Source organism: Pituophis catenifer, unplaced genomic scaffold (genome assembly GCF_029215685.1).
Source record: "Pituophis catenifer annectens isolate HBS135680 unplaced genomic scaffold, rPitCat1.0.hap2 SCAF_3, whole genome shotgun sequence".
Classification (NCBI taxonomy): Eukaryota; Metazoa; Chordata; class Lepidosauria; order Squamata; family Colubridae; genus Pituophis; species Pituophis catenifer.
In genome coordinates, this window is record NW_027256883.1 from 39,231,095 (window position 1) to 39,255,022 (window position 23,928).

The 23,928-nt window shown below is 36.0% G+C and overlaps 1 protein-coding gene across 1 annotated transcript in view; it reads right to left on the minus strand.

The window, feature by feature from the left end:
• Window positions 1-23,928, minus strand: part of NKAIN3 (sodium/potassium transporting ATPase interacting 3) — a 131,245-nt gene that overhangs the window by 50,559 nt on the left and 56,758 nt on the right. Inside the window, exon 3 of the mRNA XM_070942260.1 lies at window positions 22,866-22,946. Coding sequence (XP_070798361.1) covers window positions 22,866-22,946 — 81 coding nt within the window. The remainder of the gene's footprint in view (window positions 1-22,865; window positions 22,947-23,928) is intronic.

Sequence of the window (23,928 nt, forward strand, 5' to 3'; positions counted from 1 at the left end):
AGCCTAGAACTGCATTGGCTTTTTTCATAGATGCAGCATACTGTTGCCTCATACTTAAGTGGCTGTCCACTAGGACACCTAGATCCCTTTCACAGTTGCAGCTGTTGAACCAAATATCATTTTTTCTATACTTGTGCATTTGGTTTTTCTTATCTAAATACAGATCTTACTTTTCTTACCAATGAAATGCATTTTGTTGGGTAGGTCAAGATCTTTCTGAAACTTGAGCCTATCTTCTAAGGCATTGGCTATTTTCCCCAGTTTGGTATTGTCTCCAAATTTGATGAGTACTCTTCTATTTCCTCATCTAAATCACTTATGAAGATGATGAAGAGTACTGGCCTAAGACAGAACCATGGGATAGTGCACTGCAGGCTTCCTTCATATAGTTGTGATATTTAATCTTTTTGCTTAGGAACCAATAATTAACCATTAGGTTAATTTAACAATGAAGAAGAATATCTATAGATGAAGAATATAAACATTTATATATCTGAAGAAAATCTTAAAAAGAAAATAGATCATGCAAATAAATAATGATACAGCATTTCATGTGTAATGACTGATGGATGACAAGATTCTGTAGTTGAAAAAACTATAAACCACGACATTACCTTTCCTCATAAAGCAGTCAGTAGCTTGGGGGTATCTCTATTTTTCGAATGGCTTTTTAACCAGCATCTTACTTTGCATTCATCTCATGGAAAAGATCCTTGGGATTTATAATTCATACAGCATCTTGAATTATAATGATGTAGGACTGACCCTATCCTTTATTTTTGCATAAAATTATTCCAGGATGTTATATATATAAATTCAGTCTAAATCTACAGGGATACAGCATCAATACCTCTGCTGAAAACTGCTTGTACAGTACAATTAAGAAAAAGGGCTTTCTGATGTAAACTTATTACGATTGTCTAACTGGACTAGAAGCACAGATTTGCATTTTCAGCATGACAGTGGATGCTAGCTGGTATATAGATTTGGGTAACAGTGAGCTAACAAATATCTAGTTTGCAATGAGGTTCATTAAGGCCTTAGAATTATGAAATTAGAAGAGGAGTTGATCCACATTCTGCAGAAATTTAGGAAAGATTCCCAGTTAAGAGATAATTAATAAAACAACAATAAAGATTCATATTATTGCTAACAATTTTTTGTACCACAAAGATAAAAAAAGGTTTACATGAGAGAAATCTTGCTGTCATTGGGTTAGAAAAACACCCAAAGTAAAATTTCTATATTAAACAAATAACAAATCATAAATACAGTATGCCTTTCTTTTTCATAAAGCCAGGTGCTGCTTTATTAAAAACTCTATATTTAATTTTCCTAAATAGAAATGTGGCCTAATTCAATTTCAGGTTTTTATTTCACTCTTTTGCTGTGAATTCTGTTTCTATAAAGTTTGTCATCTAAGTTGAATTTTTAATTATCATGGTGATGTTGAGAGAATTGAGAGTAAAATTCAATTATCTACTGTATATGCAAAAAGTATTTTATCTACTTGTACATTATAACTGAAGAGTCAAAATTATGATGATGCTGTTTTCCTAAATTGGAGAAATAAATTCTGATAGCATTACAGTATTCATGGATTCCACATCAGAGGTTTCGGGAAATAAAATTACAGTATTTTGTTAACAAAATACAGTATTTTGTTAACAAAATATTTTAAACACAGATGGAGAAATGTTTATACTCAAACATCCCCAGATATACTTCTATGCTATTAAAATAGTCAAATGATGCAATATCTAAAGTATCATCATATACAATGCCATCAATTTAAAGTGTTGTCATGATAATTCAAGAACCATTTATCACATTTATATTATTTTCTCTACAAATGTTTACATCAACCCGGTTGATGAAATATTCTGGAGAACTCAATACTTTCATAAACTTATGCTATTTCAGTTGATCCCACTAAAGTACTACACAACAATGGATTTTTGATCTTTAACCTGGACTATTACATTAATTTTAAAGCTTTAAATATTGACTAATACTTTAATCAATAACTTATGCTATTTTTTGCTAGCCACCTTTTAAAGAATAATTGTAATTTTTGCATACTATATTTATTCTGGTAGCAGTATCTGTCTTACTTGTTCAAATAAAATTAAACAGAATTTGCTGCAGTTTGTTAAGTAAAAAATACCTTGCCAAGACAGTATGATGTATGTAATACTTCCTGATAAAACTATTTAAAAAAATAATTCGAACATGAATTTTAGGAGGCAATGCTGGTTTTTCAGCTTTATTTCTTCGGGAAATATTCTCCTGATTTCTGCAAAAGTTCTTAAAATCATTTTTTTCTTGTACTGAAACTTTGATATAAAAACATGGCAAGGGGATCAAAAGGTTTCTTTTTAGTTTTTGGAAGATTGGACATGATCCTAAGTATTGTCTAATTACTTTCAACTGCTTGTTACAGTGAAAAGGAATTCATGCAAGATACATATGTACTAATATGTCTTTTATTCAACAGTTTGTCTATGGAACATAAGTATTTTTGTAAGACTGAACCAGCTTTTTAACTAAGCTTAATATATCTTTTCTTTACCTTAGAAGAAATAAGAAAGAATATTGCCGAACTAAGCCACAATAATATTATAAACCTTATAGCTGAGACATATTTCTTGTCTCAAAATTAACTCAAGTGGCTGAAAGTAAATTGTGTAGACTAAAACAATATAGCTCCATACTATAACATTTGGCTTCAGGCTAACAATTTATGCTTTGAAAAATTATAGTCGAAAATTAGTTGAAGACATAACATGCTTGAACAGTTCAGTTTGAATTATTGATGCAGACTGAGGAGTCTGCCTTAAACAGTACAGTTTGGGCATCATGAGGAGCAGTAAATTGTTAATTATATTATGTCTTGTTGGTAAAGGACACTATGGGAATTTTCTACTTCAGATGTTCAAATAACAGACAGTCCTTGAGCACTCTGTACCTTAACGTTTAGAAAAAACAGAACAAATAATGTGTAATGCTTTCAAGACAACTCCTTGCAGGAAAAAAACTTTGGAACAAAGTAAATGAGAGGTAGACATAAAAATCAATGCCTTTTTCAGTTCTGGATGGTTCTGCTAAAAGCGAAATTATATTTAAATATAAGGTTTTTAATTATTTAGAACTTAAAGCAAAACAGAACCTCTTGCTCTTTTTCAGGTAGCACTACGCCTTGAGCTGATCCCACAATCACCATTGGTATGATACATTTGTGTGGCCAAAACCTTTGAGTTGAGACCATTGTTGTAATTATAATGGGAAGAGGAATGGGTGGGAGGTAGCCTTATTTCTCTTCTCCTTTTAACAGATTTAAAATTTAAAATTCTGGTCACATGTCCATGAATCTGTCCATCTTCCTATATGAGAAAAACTATCCTAAAATGATTACTCTTTCAACCTGTCATTTTGGAGACACTTTGGTATGATCATATGAAGTAACCTTTTCAAACTGTTCTTTGTAAGAAAAATTTCTCCTGTTCACACAATGAAATTATTCTTTTGTGAATTTGTTTTAAAAAGTATAACTAAAAAAGCTCCTACAGAGCTTGTTATGTAGGTAAGAATTTGAGTGACTAAGTTACTCAGTTACTGATTCGCCCAAATGCCCAGAAGCCTGTCATTTGGCTTCGTCAAACTGATGCTCCAATGCCTTATGGTGCCTTTCTGCATCCTTATCTTTCTCAGATGCTCTTTTGGAAGCCCCAGAAGAAGATGACTTAGCCTTGGTCAAATTAGGTGTGGCAACCTTGGACTGTTTGGAACTCAAGTGCTTAGATTTATGCCCCTTGGGAGGACTGGGCTCATGTTCTATGTCCGAAGACAGGACTGAGTTAGCCATAATAGTCTGGAAGAGCAAGGACTGCGTAATAGAAATGAGGTATTGGTAATACCTGGCCAATCAAGCCAATGCCACTTATCTCTCTGATAACACAAATCCTTTGTAATAAACAACTGCAGTAGCTACTTTTAGTCCCAAGCAGCTGGAACCAGAGTCACTTTAACACGCATGAGTCAAAGCTGTCCTTCCTCACTGTGAAGGCCCCCTCAGCATTGTTAAGCCAGAAGACCAGCAGGAACTCCATGTGGGAGAAGGCAGGACCACTGAAGCCCACACCGCTCTGCAAGGCTCGGCTTTAACGTAAGTTCCAGAGCCTGAGGCAGCTCATTAAGGCGCAAGACTTCAAAAGCCTCCAAAACTGCCACCGTGGCCAAAGCATAAACAAAATGGCGGGTGCGAGCGGGAAACCACTTCTCAGCACCGCCGCAGCCTGCCAAAGTGTCAAAATGGCACGAAGGTTTAAACTGCCTTCCCAGCGCCGCGAAGCAAGTCCCTGGACACAGAGTTTGACCTGGCTCTGGAGCCACTGCTGAGGATAGGGCTGCGGGTGGCGGTGGTTGTGCCGGCAAGCTGGGGAACCAGCTCACCACCAGCGGCAATCAAAAATACCTGTGGAGTTGCCCCGAAGGGAACAGACCTCCGGAAAGCTGCTCGCTGTGAAGTTCTTGGCAGTGGAAGCGATGTGGAGGCCCAGGCATGCTAATCACACAGCCAGCAGCTGAGGAACTGTTGGAGATCCCCTATAAATCCACGCTACACAGCCCTTCCTGTTAAGTCCAAACAACTAATTCCAATTGATCATAATAAGAAAATTAATAAAAGTAGAAATCCACAAAAAAAACCCCAACAGAAATAAACCTTAAGAAAAACCTGACAATGTCAGAAAAATCTAACTCAAGTCTCTTCAGCTAGACTGAGTGAAAAGACTGAACAGCAGGACAGGGGGCAGCTACAACACACAGGTATAAAAAGGAACAATACACTTGGTAAGATACCAATCTTGATACATAGAAGTGTCCCTGGCTGCATACTTGCTGCTTTTGTTGAAGGATTCTCTATCTGGATGAAGGATTCACACAATGCATCTTAGTCGGCAGTGACAGTGAGCTTACCTGTACTTACCAATAGTACTCCACCAGCAGGCACAATAGAGATACAAAACAGCAAAATAGACCCTGTATTATATCCTGACATCAAGGGTATGTAGGGGATTTTCTGTAGACAAGAACCATTGGCCCAGTCTATTTCTATTGTTAGAAAACTAGCAGGAAAACTCACTGTCATTGCCAACTCAGATGCATCTTTGTGAATTGTTCATCCCTGCCACTAACAGTTGAACTAAAATTAGCTGATTAAAAAAAAAAAATCAAATCACAGTTTGTTGTTAAAAGTAATAATAAAATTAAACATTATACTTAAAATGCTTTCAATAGTTGTGAATATTTTAAGAATAGGGTAGAAAACCTGATCTTGTGTGTACATATAGAGAGAAAGTGGTCAAGGATAAGCAACACACACAAGAGACAAACTCACATAAACATCCACTTTTTTTCTTTTAATAAAGTGAAGGAAATTGATACTGAAAATGACCATTTTGAAATCAAATCCATAAATCTTAAAGTTGCTAAGACTGGCTTAATGAATGCCGCTGAAGTAGAGAGACAAATGAGAAGCACTTATCTATTGTAATATATAAATATTACCAGAAGAAAGGCAAAACAATATGCACTTTATTTTACATTTCAATTGTCTTGGTTTAAGCAATAAATTTCTCCACTGCTTAAACCACGTTGGTGATTATACTGAACACCGGTGTCATAGGTAACACCAGCTTACTTCAGCACTTGAAGTAATTCCATTAAGAAAGAAATTACAGAACCACACTGAAACAATGCATTTGAAAACATTCAAGCCAAATTATTCCTGTATTTTCAAAAGGTAATAATAGGATATCTTAAAATGATGTCTTAAAAGATTATGTTATGTTAATTTATTTTTTTGATTTTTAAAAAATTATTCCTAGTCTGCTTCCTGGAATTTTGTTAAATAATTCAGGTTTCAAAATGAGACTTTTAAAAAGATGTGATACTCTTTTATCATGCAAATAGAATCACAGAATGGCAAGAGGAATTAAACTACTGATTAACCTTCCTTCTCGCCACCAACCCTCCACCAAAAAAAAGAAAGAAAAGAAAAGAAAAATATATCAAAGTTGCTCTGAAAAACCCATTTAATTGCAAATATATTCTCTTTTCTTTTCTTTTTTTTTGGGCAGATGCTGTGGGAAGTTAAAAAAAAAGGTATTCAAATGCAGATTCAATAAAAAAATTTATTGAGATTATAGCTATTGGATGGTCTTAAAATCAGTTCAAAGGTTCACTTAAGATACTGCAAAGAAATAAAAGAACAGCTCATTGAATAGGAACTTCTGCTACAGGAACAAAATGAGGATGATTAATTTAATGAATGCAATACTGTATACAGTCTGAACGTTATAGGTGAACCAAGAGTCTTTATTTTGCAATATCTGGATGTGGATGATGAAGATTAAGAAAGCACGTACTGAACACAAATGTTTAACTGACAGTTAACCGAACTGTAAACTGTCAACAAATACGTTGTTTTAAAAATATCACCTTGCCTGTTTTCTTATTGAGAACCTTCATCCTCCAATCAATAATGTAATAGAGCATAATAACATCAAGTGTCCAAATCTATTGAGAAGCATATTAAAATCTATATGTCAGGCTATTTCTATTTTCCTGATCTTCAGTGCAAGAAGCCTTTTATTCAGATTTTATCCTTTTATCCAATTTTGTATCTGCATTATACATTATACATAATGTACAGTTCTAACATATTAAGAAGTAAAGATCTCGTTTGTCCTTATTACAGACCAGGATGCCCAATTTGTTATATGCTAAAAAACTTGACTTTTGAGTGGCAATCTAAACTCTTGAAAATAAAAACGGAGAATTCTAGGCCTTTAAATTGCCTTTTTCTCCAGGAGCTCATGTCGGATGACCTCTTGCTGTATCTTGGCCCAACTGACCATCTATCTCAAATATTTCAGCTTCAGGGTAGCACTAATTGCTCAGCTTCTCTGTTTCTGAAGAAGACTTTGCTGGGATACATCCAATGCCTTATATATCATATATATGTATTCCTATTTTATTTTGGCCCAGATGTGATGAGAACAGCAAAGTAAGACTAATGGTGCAGTATCCCTTATAGCTTTGATTTTGGGCATAGACTAGGTTGAAGCCTTATTAATTCTACTAGCCAGAGCTGACTTCTCTATCTTAAATGCTCCTCCTCCTAAAGGCTTTGCATTTTTCCATGCTGGGTGATTTCTTGTATTACACTACTATGGCCAGGAGCCAGAGTTGCCAGTCAAAAACTTCAAATTCAGAGTGCCAACAAGTCTTGTTTTAATGTCCTGGTCACTATTCTTTTCTAGAGGGACAATGTTTCTCTTTTCAGTCTTTGGACTAAGAGAAATATAATATCCCTTTTCTTCCTTTTGCATGGCTACATGTTTCTAATCTTTTGAACCAGGAAGCTGATTGTAGAAGAAGTGGAATTTCTTCTACTAATAGTACTTTTTTTTGCTGGCAGAAGGACATCAAAGCAGCTCTAGATAGAAGCTTTCAGAAAACGTTGCTGTGAACATCTCATATGGTATTCTCTCTTGTCAAGAAGTCACAAAGAACTGTGTATGCAGCACATAATTAACTTTATATTGGTGGCTTAACTCTGACTTAGTATTGCTATTTCCAAGCTATTTTTTCTATTAGAATTACCGTCATTCAAACATTTATTAACACACAATTTCATGGACTCTAAATCGCTTTCTGCTATTACCTCTTAATAACTATATTATTCAATTTTATATATGAAAGATGGAGGGGAGGCTGGAAGAGAAAGCAAAGAGAGAATAGACCTAAACAATAAAAAGGCAGAGGTTGAATCAATTAACATGTGTGCTGGCTTGGGTAATTGTGGGAGTTGAAGTCCACACATTCTGAAGTTGCCAAGTTTGAAAAAACAGTAAATTAACAGTTTGTTTCACAAATGGCAACTTACACCAGGTGGAGAGAAGCCTGAGAAAAAGGCTTCAAAACTTTCAAAAAGATGCTACCTTGATTAACTTACTATTAATGAAGAAGAGGAATTCTTTTTATAGTTTCCAGGATTCAGTGTTTATTCTGAACTAGCATTATAAATACCTTAATAAAATCTGGTAGTTTTTGTTTCCTTGATTTTGATCGTCTGCATGGAACTTAATTATATGCTACATAATATAACATGACAAAATTGTATTAATTTAGAGTCACATTCTATATCTCACCATCTTCTGTCATTACTGTCCCTGGAGTAGTGTAATGCCAATAAAATGTAAAATTGAAAAAAATAGAAGCAACTGTTAAAATAGAATATGGACTATTTCATGTTTCGTGAAATAACTGTGGGTTCCTTGGAGCTTAGCCGTGTTTCACGCATGCATGAAATTCTGAAATGCTATTACTCAATGAGATAGCTACAAAAATTGCTAGGTCTCACCCAATACATTGCATTTTTTAATAGAGGCAGTGATACAAATTCCTTTTAAAAAGTTATTTGGTTTTTGAATATTTAAACTTTACATTTATTACTTTCTCTTTCGTGATCTAAATATTATTGTTGTTACTACTGCGGGTTTCTTTTACAAATGCATAGTCATAAGATTTGGTAATGTTCGTAGTATGGCTATCAAAGTATATTAACTAAAAAGTGTTTTCCGAATTAGACAATTCATTATTCTTTCCATTGCTTTATTGCCTATTAAATATTGGCTTTCCTTTTCTGTCTCTGCAGCTAACATAAAGCTAAGAATCCTAGAATAACCTTGGAATAGTAATGTAATAATAATATATCCTAGTTCCTTGAGAATGATTTGATAAAAATGCCCAATCCAATTTAAACATCTAGCTGACTATTTAACCAACCATAATAATAATAATAACAACAACAACAACATTGATTCTTTGGATATTCTAACACTATAAATCTTGGGGGTTAATATTGATCAGCTAAGGGAACCTTGTTCTAAAGCAACTCAACATATTGGCATCCAGAATATTATATACTACTCTATTTTAGTAAATCTGTCAGATAACAGGAATGAGAATGGAGCAAGGTTTCCTTTCAATCCCTAAGAAAAAAATTAGGGTCTAGCCCTAATTATCAGTTATATTTTCCACAAATGCACACTTATACTGTAACACTTATTTTATAAGAGATAGTATAACTGTAGTATTCAACTAAACATTATAAATTTACTCTTAAAATTTTTAATGGTGCACACCAAATAGATCTACAGTCATGTACAAAATTAAAACAATTCACACATGACTAACTGAATATTGTGAACATTCTCGTCTTATTCATCACAAAGTCTCTTATTACAGCACTATGTAAGATGTTTCTGTGTGATGACCAAAGAAAATGCATGTCAGTCTGTGGAATCTGATTATAAATATTCCCAAATTGTGGAAAAATGTTAACTTATGGAATCTGATTATAAATATTCCCAAATTGTGGAAAAATGTTAACTTATATGCATATTTTACATATTTATTCTTTTATTTTACTAAAGCTAATATTGTCTGTTTTGATACTGAATGAGTCACAGTCATGTAAATATATATTCATGTAGGTATTTACATGAATGTGACTAGAGCAAGGCTAATACATTATACCACACTAGGCAGGCTTCACAATAAGTGCAAATCCAAACAGTGCCAGTAATACTTTGTTCCTTAGTATGCTTCAGGTTTGTGCAGCTACTTGGCTGCATCAGGAAAAAAAAAGATTCGTATCATGGGTCCATAAAACAAATATACTTAAAATAACCTTTAAAAATGTTCAGGGAAACTTCAACATATATTACATCTCTGCATGTTTGTATTTGATATCATCCTTGTCTTGCAAATCTTCTAGACTTCCCATCCACTGGGAGCCAGTGCAGCTTGTGCAGGAGAGGTGTTACATGGGCGCAACGAGTTGCACCCATAATTACCCGCACGGCCGCATTCTGGAACAGCTGGAGCCTCCGAGTGCTCTTCAAAGGGAGCCCCATGTAGTGAGCATTACAGTAGTCCAGCCGGGAGGTAACAAGGGCGTGAGTGACTGTGCGCAAGGCATCCCAGTCGAGAAAGGGACGCAACTGGCAAATCAGGTGAACCTGATAGAAAGTCCCCCTGGCCACGGCCGTCATATGCTCTTCTAAAGACAGCTGTGCATCCAGGAGGATGCCCAGATTGTGAGCCCTCTCTGTGGGGGGTAAAGATTCATCCCCTATAGACAGCAATGGCATCAGCTGACTATACCGGGATGCCAGTAGCCACAGCTACTTGGTCTTGGAAGGGTTGAGTCTGAGCCTATTTCTCCCCATCCAGACCCGTACGGCCTCCAGGCAGCAGGACATCACGTCAAGGGCATCATTGGGGTGGTCTGGGATGGAGATGTACAACTGAGCGGCATCAGTGTACTGATGTACCCTCACCCCAAAATCATGGATGATCTCATCCAGTGGCTTCACATAAATGTTGAACAGAAGGGGCGAGAGGACCGACCCTTGCAGCACCCCCTAAGCGAGGCGCCTCGAGGTCGATCTTTGCCCCCCTGCCAAAACAAACTGCGAGCGGTCGGAGAGGAAGGAGGGGAACCACCGCAACACGGTGCCTCCTATTCCTAACCCCCTCAACCGCTGCAGCATGATACCATGGTCGATGGTATCAAAAGCCACTGAGAGATCTAATAGGACTAGAACAGAGGAACAACCTCTGTCCCGAGCCCTCCAGAGATCATCCACCAATGCGACCAATGCCGTTTCCATGCTGTACCCCTGTCTGAAGCCTGACTGGTAAGGGTCCAGATAGACAGCTTCATCCAGGTACTGTCATGCCACCACACTCTCAACAACCTTCGCCACAAAGCAAAAGTTAGAGACCGGACGGTAATTTGCTAATACAGCCGGGTCCAGGGAATAAATAAAGCATTTGTCTCTCTCATGTGTTAAATACAGGATGCTGTATAACAACCTTATCTATGGAATACAGAAGAGCAGGTTCCATTCTCCTAACCTATTTCTACTTCAGTTTTCTCATTGTTTTCATTTTGATATAAATATGCATGAACAACAGTTCTCTTATTCCTGCTGCAAATCCCACTCGCACTTAGACTTACCCAGAGACTGATGATGTAAAGAACAATGCCTGACACACTTCTAAAGTTCTTTTTGTTCTATTCTGTAGTCAGGTTAATGATCTCTTTTGTCTCTCATTACTATATCCTATAAACTCAGTTAATGCAATTTTCCAAACCCAATGATATTTCTTATCTGTTAACGTGGGAACAATGTTTCCACTATATTAACATGGAAGGGCAGAGCAGATAGTTCCAGTAATCGGTTTTGACATTTAACACAAGAACCTCTTATAAATGGTTTCTCAGATGACATGGTTGTTCCTATAACTTTAAATTTATTACTGTGGTACAGATCATTGGAGCTTTTAAAATTTACTTTATGGTCTCTATGAGGGTCAGGTTCCTGGTTACTTTCTCAACTATTTCTTTAGTGACATAAAGGTAACTAAGGCTAAATTTCCCAATAGCTGAAAATGAAAAATTGTCTGGATGATTTCCCTATCATTTTTTTAAATGAATTAGGTTGTTAATTGCTATTTCCATTTTAGAGTACAGTGGGTTACTTATTTTTGACCTGAAAAATATTAAAGAACTCATGGGTATTTAAACCAGTGTTTCTCAATCTTAGCAAATTTAAGATAAGTGGACTTCAACTCCCAGAATTCCCCAATCAGCATGCTGGCTGAGGAACACTGGGTGTTGGAATCTACACATCTTAAAATTGCCAAAGTTGACACAGATTTAAACTAACGTGGAAAAATTAGATACACTATTATTAAATCTACTCTTAGTACTATAGGAAAACAGAAAGCTGGTTCCAGCTTTGAGCACAGGAAGTTGCTGTTGCCAAGTCAGAACAATGGAATCTTCTTCATAAAGATAAAGGTTCCCTGCATATGGGTACTAGTCATTTCCAGCTCTAGGGGATGTGCTCATCTCCGTTTCAAAGCCAAAGAGCCAGCGCTGTCCAAAGATGTCTCCATGGTTATGTGACAGGCATGACTAAATGCCGAAGGCACACAAAGTGCTGTTACCTTTCCTTATACAAATTTCAGAATTAGTGTTATTATGGATTGAACAACTTTCTTGGATGACCAGTGTGTGTGAAATTTAACCATTCAACAGTAGGGTATTATGCCAGAGGAAGATTTTATACCACATAAAATTTGCCACATCACTATGGCAATGATATGTAAGATCATTACATATCTGATTATTTTTCTCTTTTGGATCTTCTAGTTTAATCTTCTTTCATTATATTAACTTGCATAATACTATAATGTAAACTCCCTAAAGTCAAGGTTTGGGACAGCATGTGAATTCTAGCCCATGCATACAGTACATACATCATCCCTTTCCAATTAATGAATTTAGTTAACTGAATTTTCAATTTATTTTCCCAAATATTTTACAAGCTAAAAACTATTTGCGGTTCAATTACTATAAACCTTTCAAGCTCTTATTTCTTGTCTACCAAACACCTGATTTTATTTTGTGCCTAAGAATAAAAAAAAAAAAAGTAGTACAACAATTGAATGTTATGTTTTCAAAATAAGAAATCAATGATACTTTCCTCTAGCAGTTTTAAGTGCTTCTTGAACCTAGTCTGGTGCCTATTAAAACTTCCCACATTCCCCTAAGAGGAAATTCCAGGACGTACACTTTAAAACATGAACTTCATGTTTTAAATGAATGCCTATCTGCATTCTGTAATATTTCACCTGGAATAGAAACCTGGGAATTTCAAAAAGTTACTTCTATTTGTGATTGTTGAATTGTCTAAGTAATATTATTATTCATGTACAAAGTTTGGAATCCAGTCACACAGGAGTGCTGATATTATATTGCCCTGCAATAACCATCTTCTTCTCCATACTGTATACTAATATATATCTCAAGGTTTATATATCTTTTGAGACTTTCTTCTTCTGTTGAATAAGTTTAGTGCTCACCTCGAACTTATTTTGAGATTACTTTTGGCATTTTAAAGGCTATTTCATTTCTTTTTCCAATTTTTTTAAATTTTAACTTACTTGAATGCCTTTTGTTTCTGTTCCACTGATGTCACTTGTTATTGGTGGTTTAATTTCATTTTATATTTCATGTTTGCATTTAATTTTAGTTTAAGAGACCCTCTATTATTTTGTGTGTTTGGTGCATTCTATATCTATATAAATAAAAATGTAAATGTCCGTTTGTACATAACCGCACATCTCCGAAAGTTATTCACTGATTGCTTTCAAATTTTGATACAATGTTGCATTCGACTACGGGCGTGTTTTTATATATCTATATTATATACATGTCACACCTGTCACAGGTAAAAACATGAAAAACATTGGAAAACATTGAAAGGCATTGACAAACATTGAAAAACAGTGCCATCTGCTGAATGTAAAACCAACATGGCAGCCTCCCAGCCCTGATTATGCTCAACAGATTTCTGCTCCTTATATTTAGACTCTCCATATTGCTTCCAAGAAACTGCACATTTGGAAGGGCCGTATCCTGCCACCAGGCTTGGCAGGTAGGCAGCCGGCTCCCTGCCGGGAAGCCCTCACAGCCGGCGCTTCTAGGGCTGGGCGGGGCCCGCCCAAGCCTGCCTCTGACCTCCCCCTCCCCCGGTCACCCAACGAACTAGCCTCGCTGTCGTTGCTGCCCATCCCCCTCGCCAGCCGCTCTCAGGGCTCCCTCCAAAGAACACATGGCAACGAGGCTGTCTGGGTCCGCCGAGTTGGAACCCTCCATCCCTTGCCTGGCCCGAATCGCACCTGGCCCAGCACTACCATGGGCCCCAAGGTCAGAAGACCAGCCACTAACCGGCGCTATACGAATCCAGTCGGTGAGCGGGAGATGGAGGCAACTGGAGCCTCGGGGTCGCCTTTGACCAGTGCTGCCTTTAATTCACAGGTGGGCACTCTGACAGTTCCTGGAGCCTACACGAAAATTTTGGCCTCCTGCAGAAAAGGAGCTCCGGGGAGGCTTCAGGGGATGGAAATGGGCAGCAGGGAGGATGGCCAGCCCGCCTTCATTTCACCTGGAAGAGCAGGGATTTAATCATTTCCCTGCCCTTGGCAGGTGGGGGAGGAGAACTGCGCAGCAGGGGTCCAGTGGGGTGTGCGTGGCTCCTGGCTTTGCCACTTTCTTCCTTCGGGCGGGAAGCCCCAAACCAGCCTCGAACCCCCACTGCACCCCCTCCCTTCCCTTCCCTGCTATGTGTCTTCCCATCAAGCCCCCAGAAAACATCTGTGTAGGGAGGATGGAGGGGGCCCCCGAGTTTCTGCTGGGGTGCAGAGAGCTGCAAAGGCCTGGCCTGAAAAGGTAAGGGTGATGGCGGGGGATGCAGAAGAGGCCAGGCCAGAGACAGAGATAAACAAAGAGAGAGGAAGAGAGAGAGATAGAGAAATAAGAGAGACGGGGGGAGAGACACATACAGAGATACAGAGAGAGAGGGTGGGAGAGAGAGAAACAGAGAGAGATACAGAGAGAGGGGGAAGAGAGAGAGAAATAGAGATACAGAGAGAGGGGGAAAGAGAAACACATAGAGAAATACAAAGGGGGGAGAGAGAGACATAGAGAGATACAGAGAGAGGGGGAGAGAGACATAGAGAGATTCAGAGGGGGAGAGAGAGAGAGAGAGACATAGAGAGATACAGAAGGGAGAGAGAGAGAGACATAGAGAGATACAAAGAGAGAGGGGGAGACAGAGAGGGATGATTTTGTGGTTCCCATTGTTTTTTAGCAACTGGTTCTCTGCCCTAATCACCAGCTGGGTAGGCGTGGCTCGGGGGCCGTCATGTGACTGATGAAAGTATGTGACGTCAAGTTGGCCACGCCCACCAAAGGTTCATGGAGAGTTTGGAACTTCAGCCTCACTCTTTTAGCCCAGCGGAAGCACCAGACTGGGCCACAGCTAGTATACAAATAAAAATCTAAACATATTAACAACTAATTCCCTTGAAAATGAATCAGAATATTATTTCCTCCCATATTTTCTAGTTGTTTCAATGTATATTCACAGTAGCTAACATTTGTTAATATTTACAATGTTTTAATACATATGCAATCAGGCAGAGAGTTGTTATCAACTTTATTTTTGTATCTCTTAATCATGTTCACAATTGTAAACAATATATGCCACCTCGAAAGGCAATGCAGCTTCCCTAAACTATGTAGTTATTACTAATAACATTACTTTATTTCCAACAATGAATACTTCTGAGTGCCTTCAAAAGTATATGAGATTTCTTTGGGCTTACTCATAATGTACTGAACAACCGAACTTTTAATAGGGTATTCATTTTCTTCTCTTCAAATCTTGAATGAAGGTTTTAAAAGCATGCAATCTGACAGCATGCAATCAAAATACAAGTTCTCTTCAGTAAGGAAGAGTTAAAGGGAGAAATCTTTATTAAAAACAAATTTTACCAATTTCAACATTTGGATGTCAAATTTACTGGAAATTAAAAAAAAAAGGAAAAACATAATGTTCCAACTGTCAAATGAGTTGCCATTTTATATTTCATTTTGCAGTTAAAACAAATTAAGTAGATTATAAAATGGATCTCAAATTGTAGTAGTAAAATGTATCTTGGAAAGTTTTTATTGGGACCTCAGTAGTGGAAATACATGTAAGGCAAGATATCGTTTTTCCATTCATAATTCTCCTCTGTTTTTCCACCATTTTTCCAGTGTAATATTTTTTTCTACCACAATAAAACTTCAAGTAGGGACAAACAAAGTATTTGCACAATGCCTTCTGGGTGATAAACATCCAACCAGAAACCTGGGAAAAGATTTAGTACAGAACTAGATGATCTCTGAAAAGGATTTTTAATTTAATATTAAAACATGAAAAATAATGAGTATAATGTCATAATATATTCAAGCAATCTGCAACCAGTTTTGTGCAAGTTTGCATTGATCAACACAATGCCTATTCTATAGCTTTCTATAGCATCAGTAGAGATCTATATCATTCTGTACAATAGAAGCCAATTAACTTTCATTAGCTCAGTTTAATTAATTCAGCCCAACTTTTATCTGTGAAGTCAATTTTATAGCATGAGTGCTGGACTGCACGTTAGTAGGCTGGCCACTAAAGGAACATTCACCGTATTTCACCAACTTGTCTCTCACTACTTTGTGTTCAAGATACTGGGCTAGCTTTTCATCACTTCAATGAGCTTCATAAACAGAGCAGATGGCTGACCTTTCTCCTTGTTTTCTAGTTCACCACCACCATACAAATATGTGGACCTGGCTGGTTGGTCTGTTAGATATACTGTTAGCTTATGAGGGGAAAACCTTAACATTCTGAGGACTATAATGGAGAAAACAATCATAGGACAGCATGAAAGTACTTCTCCCCCTCCTCCTTCCCGTGTGTGTATGTGTATGTAAATCCAGCAGCTGTCATCAAAGGGCCTATGTTTCTTGCTACTTATTTAGATATAAAAGGGATACAATAGATGTTTTATTTTTATTCAACAATTCAACTAAGTAATGGAGAGAGAAAAAATATGTCAGCATAATTTGTAGTCTTTAAGATGCCAAGAGATGGCTGCTTTTGGAAAAGATCCTAAGTTGCAAAGAACATGCTTTGTATGCTAAACTCCCAGGTCAATGGAAAAGTGTTCTGACTGAAATCTTGGAAAATCTTTGCCAGCTATTAAATACTTGAGCTTGATGAACCAGGGATCTGATATACAATAATGCAGTTTCCTATTTGAACAACTTTTTGGAAGTAAAAACCAAACTAATCCAATATGGTTTTCTTAACTGTGACATCTAAGTGTTAGATGTCCTATTTCAAAGAATGATGTGTGTGCTACTTAAAGTCATTAAAAGTTCATTTAAATCAATTCTACAGATAGAACACATGCCTCAAATATTAGCTATGTTTATAATTCTGGCTATGGAGTGTGAAATATAATAACAAGTGTGATAATGATTTTTCCTCACAATCCCCCAAACAGATTGTAAATTGAAGATGGCATCTTTGGCTAAGAAAGCCTAGTTTCCAATTCTGTTAATGATTAACTTTATTAACAAAAGCCCCTTCCCATTTTCTGGCAGAAAGTCTATAAAATGCCATTCTTTATCAGCTCCCGATGATAAATGTTCCCTACAGCCAAGGAAAAATGATACAAGTCTTGCCATTTTTCAAAATGTACTAATAGCAGAGGCATGGAAGGAAAGAACTCTCAAAAAGTTTGATATATCCAATGCAATACAATGTAAAAATGTTTTGTTAGACTTTTGCGATCTTTATATAATTACTGATGCTCATAAATCATTATTGTATAAAGATAGGAGCAACCATGTTGATGTGTTTCTTTTCAGCATTCTTGGATAACCAATTTTTAAAAATCTTGCGGAGTAATGGTTTAGAACGTTGGCAGATGATTACAGATAAGTCCAAATACAACTGATATTTTAGATCTATTTTAATTTTGCTTTTAAGTCAGATATAGATGTAAAACTATTTTGACTTACCCTGAGGGATGACCTACATCCGTGATGGCGAACCTATGGCATGCATGCCACAGGTGGCACATGTAGCCATATCGGTGAGCTCAGTTCCGGTCTGCATGCACATACCGGCCAGCTGATTTTTGGGCCTTCTGGCTGTTTCCCGCCTCTGGAGGGCCTCGGGGGGTGGTGGGGAAAGTCCATTTTTCTCTCTCCCCAGCCTCCAGTGCCTTTCTAGGAGCATGGGAAGGGCAAAAACAGCTTTCGCCATCCCCCCGGAGGCCCTCTGGAGGCCAGAAATGGCCTATTTGCCAACTTCCAGTGGAACTGGAAGGCCTGTTTTTTGCTCTTCCCCAGGCTCCAGAGCCTTTCTAGCGGCCTTCCCCACTCCCTGGAGACCCTCCAGAGGCCGGAAATGGTCCGTTTGCCAATTTCCAGCAAACAGGCCATTTCCAGTGTCTGGATGTCCTCCGGGGGGTTGAGAAGGCCGTTTTCGCCCTCCCCAAGCTCCTAGAAAGGCTCTTCTAAAAATAACTTAATGTAAGGTGTTTAAATGAACTTTTCCCTCTAAATTTCTTTTTTTTTTTTAATTGCAAAAGTTTTACAATTACATTTTCACATTTTCACCCATTACCCCCCCTCAACCCACCCCAAACTCCCCAACCTCATCCTCCCTAACCCTCCCTAACTCTCCCCTCCCCCCGGACTTCCACAGAATATACTCACATAGAAAAACCCCCCTTTATATAAAACTTGAACCCCTCCATCCCCTATATTATTTTTCATCTTAACTAAATTAAAATATTTCTATCTTAACATAACATTTTCAATTAAAAGCTATTTTATACTTCCCTGTCTGATATTTGTTCTGCACATAATCTATCCACTTTTTCCATTCCCACTCATAAGTCTCTTGTGAGTAATCTTTTAAATATGCTGAAATCTTCGCCATCTCTGCAAAACTGGCCATCTTCAAAGTCCATTCCTCGACAGTGGGCAAAGCTTCATTTTTCCAGTATTTACCTATCAATAATCTGGCTGCTGTTATCATATACAATATCAACTTTGTTTCACCCAATGTAAAACCCTTAACTATACCCAGTAAACACAATTGTGGAGAAAATTGAATTTTTTTCTTCAAAACATTCTGCATAACCCACCAAATTTTTATCCAGAAAACTTTAACTTTCCTGCAAGTCCACCAAACATGATAATATGTAGCGTCTGAACAATCACATCTCCAACATTTTGGCTGAACATTAGGGTACATACATGACAATTTCTTAGGATCTAAATGCCATCTATAAAACATTTTATAAAAATTTTCCCTCAAATTCTGTGACTGTGTAAATTTGACATTCTGAACCCAAATTTTTTCCCATGTTTCCAACTTCAAAGGTTCTTCAAAATTCTGTGCCCACTTAATCATACAATCTTTAACCAATTCAGTTTCTGAATCTCTTTCTAACAAAACATTGTAAAGCCTTTTAATATGCATTGGATCTTTCTCTTTTATATGTCTAACCAATTCTTCCTCATGCAACATAATACCAATTTTTTGGTCCTCTTTCCATCTCATTTGAAGTTGATTATATTGTAACCAAGTTAAATTAATCCCTTCAGCCAACAGTGTCTCTAATGTCTTCAACTGCCATCTGCCCGCATCTGTAAAAAGACTTCTTTGTATAAAAACCCCCCGAGTTTCTAAATGAACTGTGACCATTAGCTCTAGAAGGATAATAAAATAAATTCTTCATGTATTATTTTCTTACAAGCTGTCAGAAACATTTACCATCAAACTATTGGCATGTCTTTCTGAGTGGTGATATTTAAATAAGATATTAATGTGGTATAAAATGTCAGTATACATCATCACATTGTGCAAATACCAAACACAATTGTATTTAATAGTCCTTGAAAATGGAAATCTTTATACATCAATTTTTGTGCTGAGCTTTTAACAATCCCAACATAGAGATGAAGCCTAGCTTTAAAAAGTATTCCACTAAATTTCGTATATTCACTAAAATTCCATATCTGAGTTAGCAGCTTTTCCTAACGAAAGTTTAAATCAAGAAAATATCAGATACTGTATGGTAACATCTCTCATCTTTCCTGTAAATTGCTGCTGATGGTTTCTGAAAACACTGAAAATTGCTTGCGATTGACAATGTGACACATTACAAGGATAGTTTGACTTGACTTTTGCACATTTACACAAAACTGTCTTACATTATTCATGCATAGCATTCAACACTTAGGCAATTATCAGAATCATTGATTTCTGAAATCCAGAGACTTCCTTTCACACTAGACTAAAATCTCTTTTTGTCTTCTTTATAAAGATCAAATTAACATGGTAGCCAACAAAAAAAAAATATACTTAACTGTTTCAAGGATCACAAATTCTACTGACTTTCACCATGCCATCATGCCAACACTTTTTAGTACATCCGATACTGAATTTTTATTGAAATTGAATTTATAATTGAGAAAAATCATTAGGAACGAAAAAAAACAAATTATTAATTGATAGAAGAAAGTTAAAAACAACCCAAAGGCTTTGACTGCAGGATTTGAAATCATTTAAATGTATTCATATAAGCATTATCTATGTGGTCCCTAAGAAATGACTCCAATTTTGATAGCATAGAATCAATTGAGAATATTTGAATTTAGTGAATCCTATTATGACAGAATATATTTGTAAAGATTTAACTGATCTAAAAGGTACTTGGGGAAGAGCAAAGTAATAAGAACAAAACATTAGGCTCTGATTGAATTTTTCCCTCTGGATCCATCACAGCAAGCAGCACTTTCTATAAATGGCCTTTTCCCATTTTTCACAGCATGTTTAGAATCAGACTATTTGAAGTTAAAACAAGAACTAAAAAGAACCCGACTACAATTTTTTTGGGGTCAATCCTTCTGAAGTTGTTTTTAAGAAATAAATATAGAGGTTAATATATCACTGACAGTTTGGCTCAGAGCCCCTTATTTTATATATATTCAATTTAATTACATAAAAGTTATTTAAATATATTTCATATATTTTATAATACTAATCATATTCCTGTTTCAATTATTGTTTTAATTTATGCTTGCACTGCATTTAGCTACAGCATCATAATCAATAAAATTACTATGTGTTAGCAAAGCACATCATACAAATGCCATACTCAGCAGCATTTACTCTTTCTCTAATTTCACTTCCATTTGGACTTAACATATGTAAATTATGCCTTTATATTCCACAATCTGAAGCTACACAGCATTTTCTGTCAATGAAATGCATGTATTACTATCAGTTCTGTTGACTACCATTCCTGTCCACCAAATTTTTTTTCTTTATGATGCAGAACAGAGGAAGGATTAACCTGCCTTACTTCCTTTCTACTGCAGTTATGTCTAGAAAAAAGGTTAAAGCTGGAATAACCAAAGGCCACTCCTTTTTAAGTCTGTCCATGCCAAATATTCTTAGTATTATTTTCAGTGGTCTGCCCTTTCAATATATAGGTGCAGATAATATAGATTGTTGATAAGAAGTCTTCTGCTTCTTTAATTTTTATTTCTTACTTCTTCATCCATCTCTCTCTTTCTCCTATTGTTCCCCGTTGCTAGTTAACTCTTATTGATGTTTATTATATAAGCATCAAGCTATATCTTTTGCTAACTGACATGTATACTTGCCCTGATCTGGATACAGGGATTGACTATATCAGTATGTTGAGAGTAAACTAAAGTGAAAAACACACATAAATTTTTCAACAGACTGTACACAGAGATCTTCACTCTACTCTTGGACTCCTTTCATACTACTTAGAGAAGATTAGAAAAAAGTAAACATAATACAAAATAATACATTATGAAAATTAGAACAGAAAAAACCACTTATTTTATAAATTTTCATATGCAATCTCATGTTAAACTGAAGCAAGAAGATATTTTAAAAATGTATGTATGTATTTGTATGTATTTTTAAATCTTATCCAATGTAATACATCAACATTAATACTTAATTTCCCTTTCTAAATTATGTTTAAGCCAATATCAGCATCATTGCTTATTTCTAAATTTAATGAACAAATTTATGGTACTTGGGCATCTGGTTAGTACTTTTCCAGACAGACAGAATTGCTCTGTTAATGGAACTAGGTTCCCTTGCCTCACCCTTTAACAACAGGCACATAGAAATAAACAATGACATTTACACATAATTTAAAAGGGACTAAAAAGAAAACAAAAGAAAACAAAATGCTAAAAATGCTCCTTGCCAGCAATCATCACCTAGCTAAACAAGGATTAACACCAAGATTAATACCAAGATAATCAAGCAGCAAACAACAGCCTAATCAAGGAACTATGAAGGAAAAAACAACACTCCCATCAACTCTGTCAGTGCAAGCTTCTATACATAAACAGAGACCAAACCCTATATCGTTCTAGTACTGAAGATGTTACATAGTCTGGTAACAAAATGTCTGCATAAACAACCAAGGACAGATAGCACCAAGGATTCAACAGTTCAATCCAAGCTACATATATTCTCTTCTATTGGTCTCATAATCAGTGTATCTTCATTTATCAGCTTGGCTGCCCCTGGCCTGTGTTGCCATGGGCTTGACGCTAAACCAGTTTAAAAAAATTAGGTGGGAAAGGCTACAAAAGGGAACTTTGCTTCAATATTTGTATTAAGGCTATACTGTCCTTAAATAGTAGAATTTATGAAAAAAGATGGTTGTCAAGAATCTTCTGCTCTACAAGCTGGTGGTTCATATTGTGAGCTACTTTTGGCCACAGAATGGATAGAATGACAGAACAATTAACAAGCTCAAACAACTTCAGGAAAGTAGAGTAAAAAAAAACAATAACAGCAATATAGTCTCAATCAGTTCCAAAATCAATTATTAAAGTTTTTGCAAATCAGAAAACCAAACAAAATAATATGAAAATACCAGCAAATATCTGCTTGGAAGAATTCCATGTTATTGCTTACAAAATGTTCGAATTGTGACAAGTTAGAAGAAACTAATCATAAAAATAATTATTTGAAAATTTGCAGACATAGAACAAGTAGGATTTATCTAATTATCATATGAAGATGCTCTTAGAAATTTATGTATGATGTATCTCGTTATGTCAGTGGATTTCCCCAAAACATATAATAATGCTATAGCAATAATGGAAACAGAAATTCAAAAGATCACAATTGATCCATAGTCATTTTTTAAAAAAATCAATGAAATACAGTATATTTAAAAAAAAAATAGCCAGCCTGTAATTCTTTTAATTCAGAATCATTTTCCATTCCATTCAGTCAAAATATGGAACCTACCTTAGATAGACCACCTACTTCCAAATAAAAGCAGATAATGAAAACATTCCATGTGACCCAGAGAGCAGTCCAAATGGAGTACTAAGTAAAGAAAGAAAAACAGATAAAAGATTATGATAAAAATATTATGCACATGGGTGCTGTACATTAAACATATAAGTACACTTCTGGGAACCACCAGGCAGAGAGTTTCCAGAAAGAATTCTCTACTCTGAAATCTGTAGAACTGCAGCCAACTGCAAATCCAATATTCTTTCTTTCACTGACTACACACAAAGAAAGTTAGATTAATTATTTATGGTGCTATATTAATCTATTGATACCAATAAATTCTGACACATTGACCTAACTGTACATTTAATTCTCATAATATATTTCTGCAATGAATGGAAGCAATTATACCACAGCCTTATTTTGCCAAGTCTCTAAGAAATGTCCAAAAACGAAATAATCTGATAATTCAAATAAATAAATAATCCTGTGATTAATAATGTGAATTAAATTTCTCCAGTTTATCAAATGATGGCACTTTCAAATTTTCCCTCTATCTAGCTAGTACATATACAACACATGTATGTATGCATCAACATATAAAGGAAAGAAAGTAATAGGACTTAAATATATTGCTGGAAAATTGGTATCTAGGTAAATTGATGAGAGCAGCAAAATGACATTGCAGGTATTCACTGTAGTAATTTAGCATAAAAATTCACATTTTTTTGCAGAATAATGTTGATGCACACAGTGTCACTTTTATTCCTTTTCCTCCCTTGTGAACTTTAGTGTGTAATATGAATAGAACTTCTTTTCATGTCTACATTTATAAAATTCATAGTATGGAATTATGATTTCTTTAATCTCATTAAGATTTGCCCTTAAATGTGAAACTTTGATTCAAAGATGCTTCAATCCAATCACCATGCTGAATGGAATAATTGATCCAGTATGTTGATTATGTGTCATCAAGTCTGTGTTGACTTTTAGTTATTACATAGATAGATTTTCTCCATGAATTCAATGTGTTAAACTGAATCTAATGCTTTCAAATTGATTGAGGGTTCAG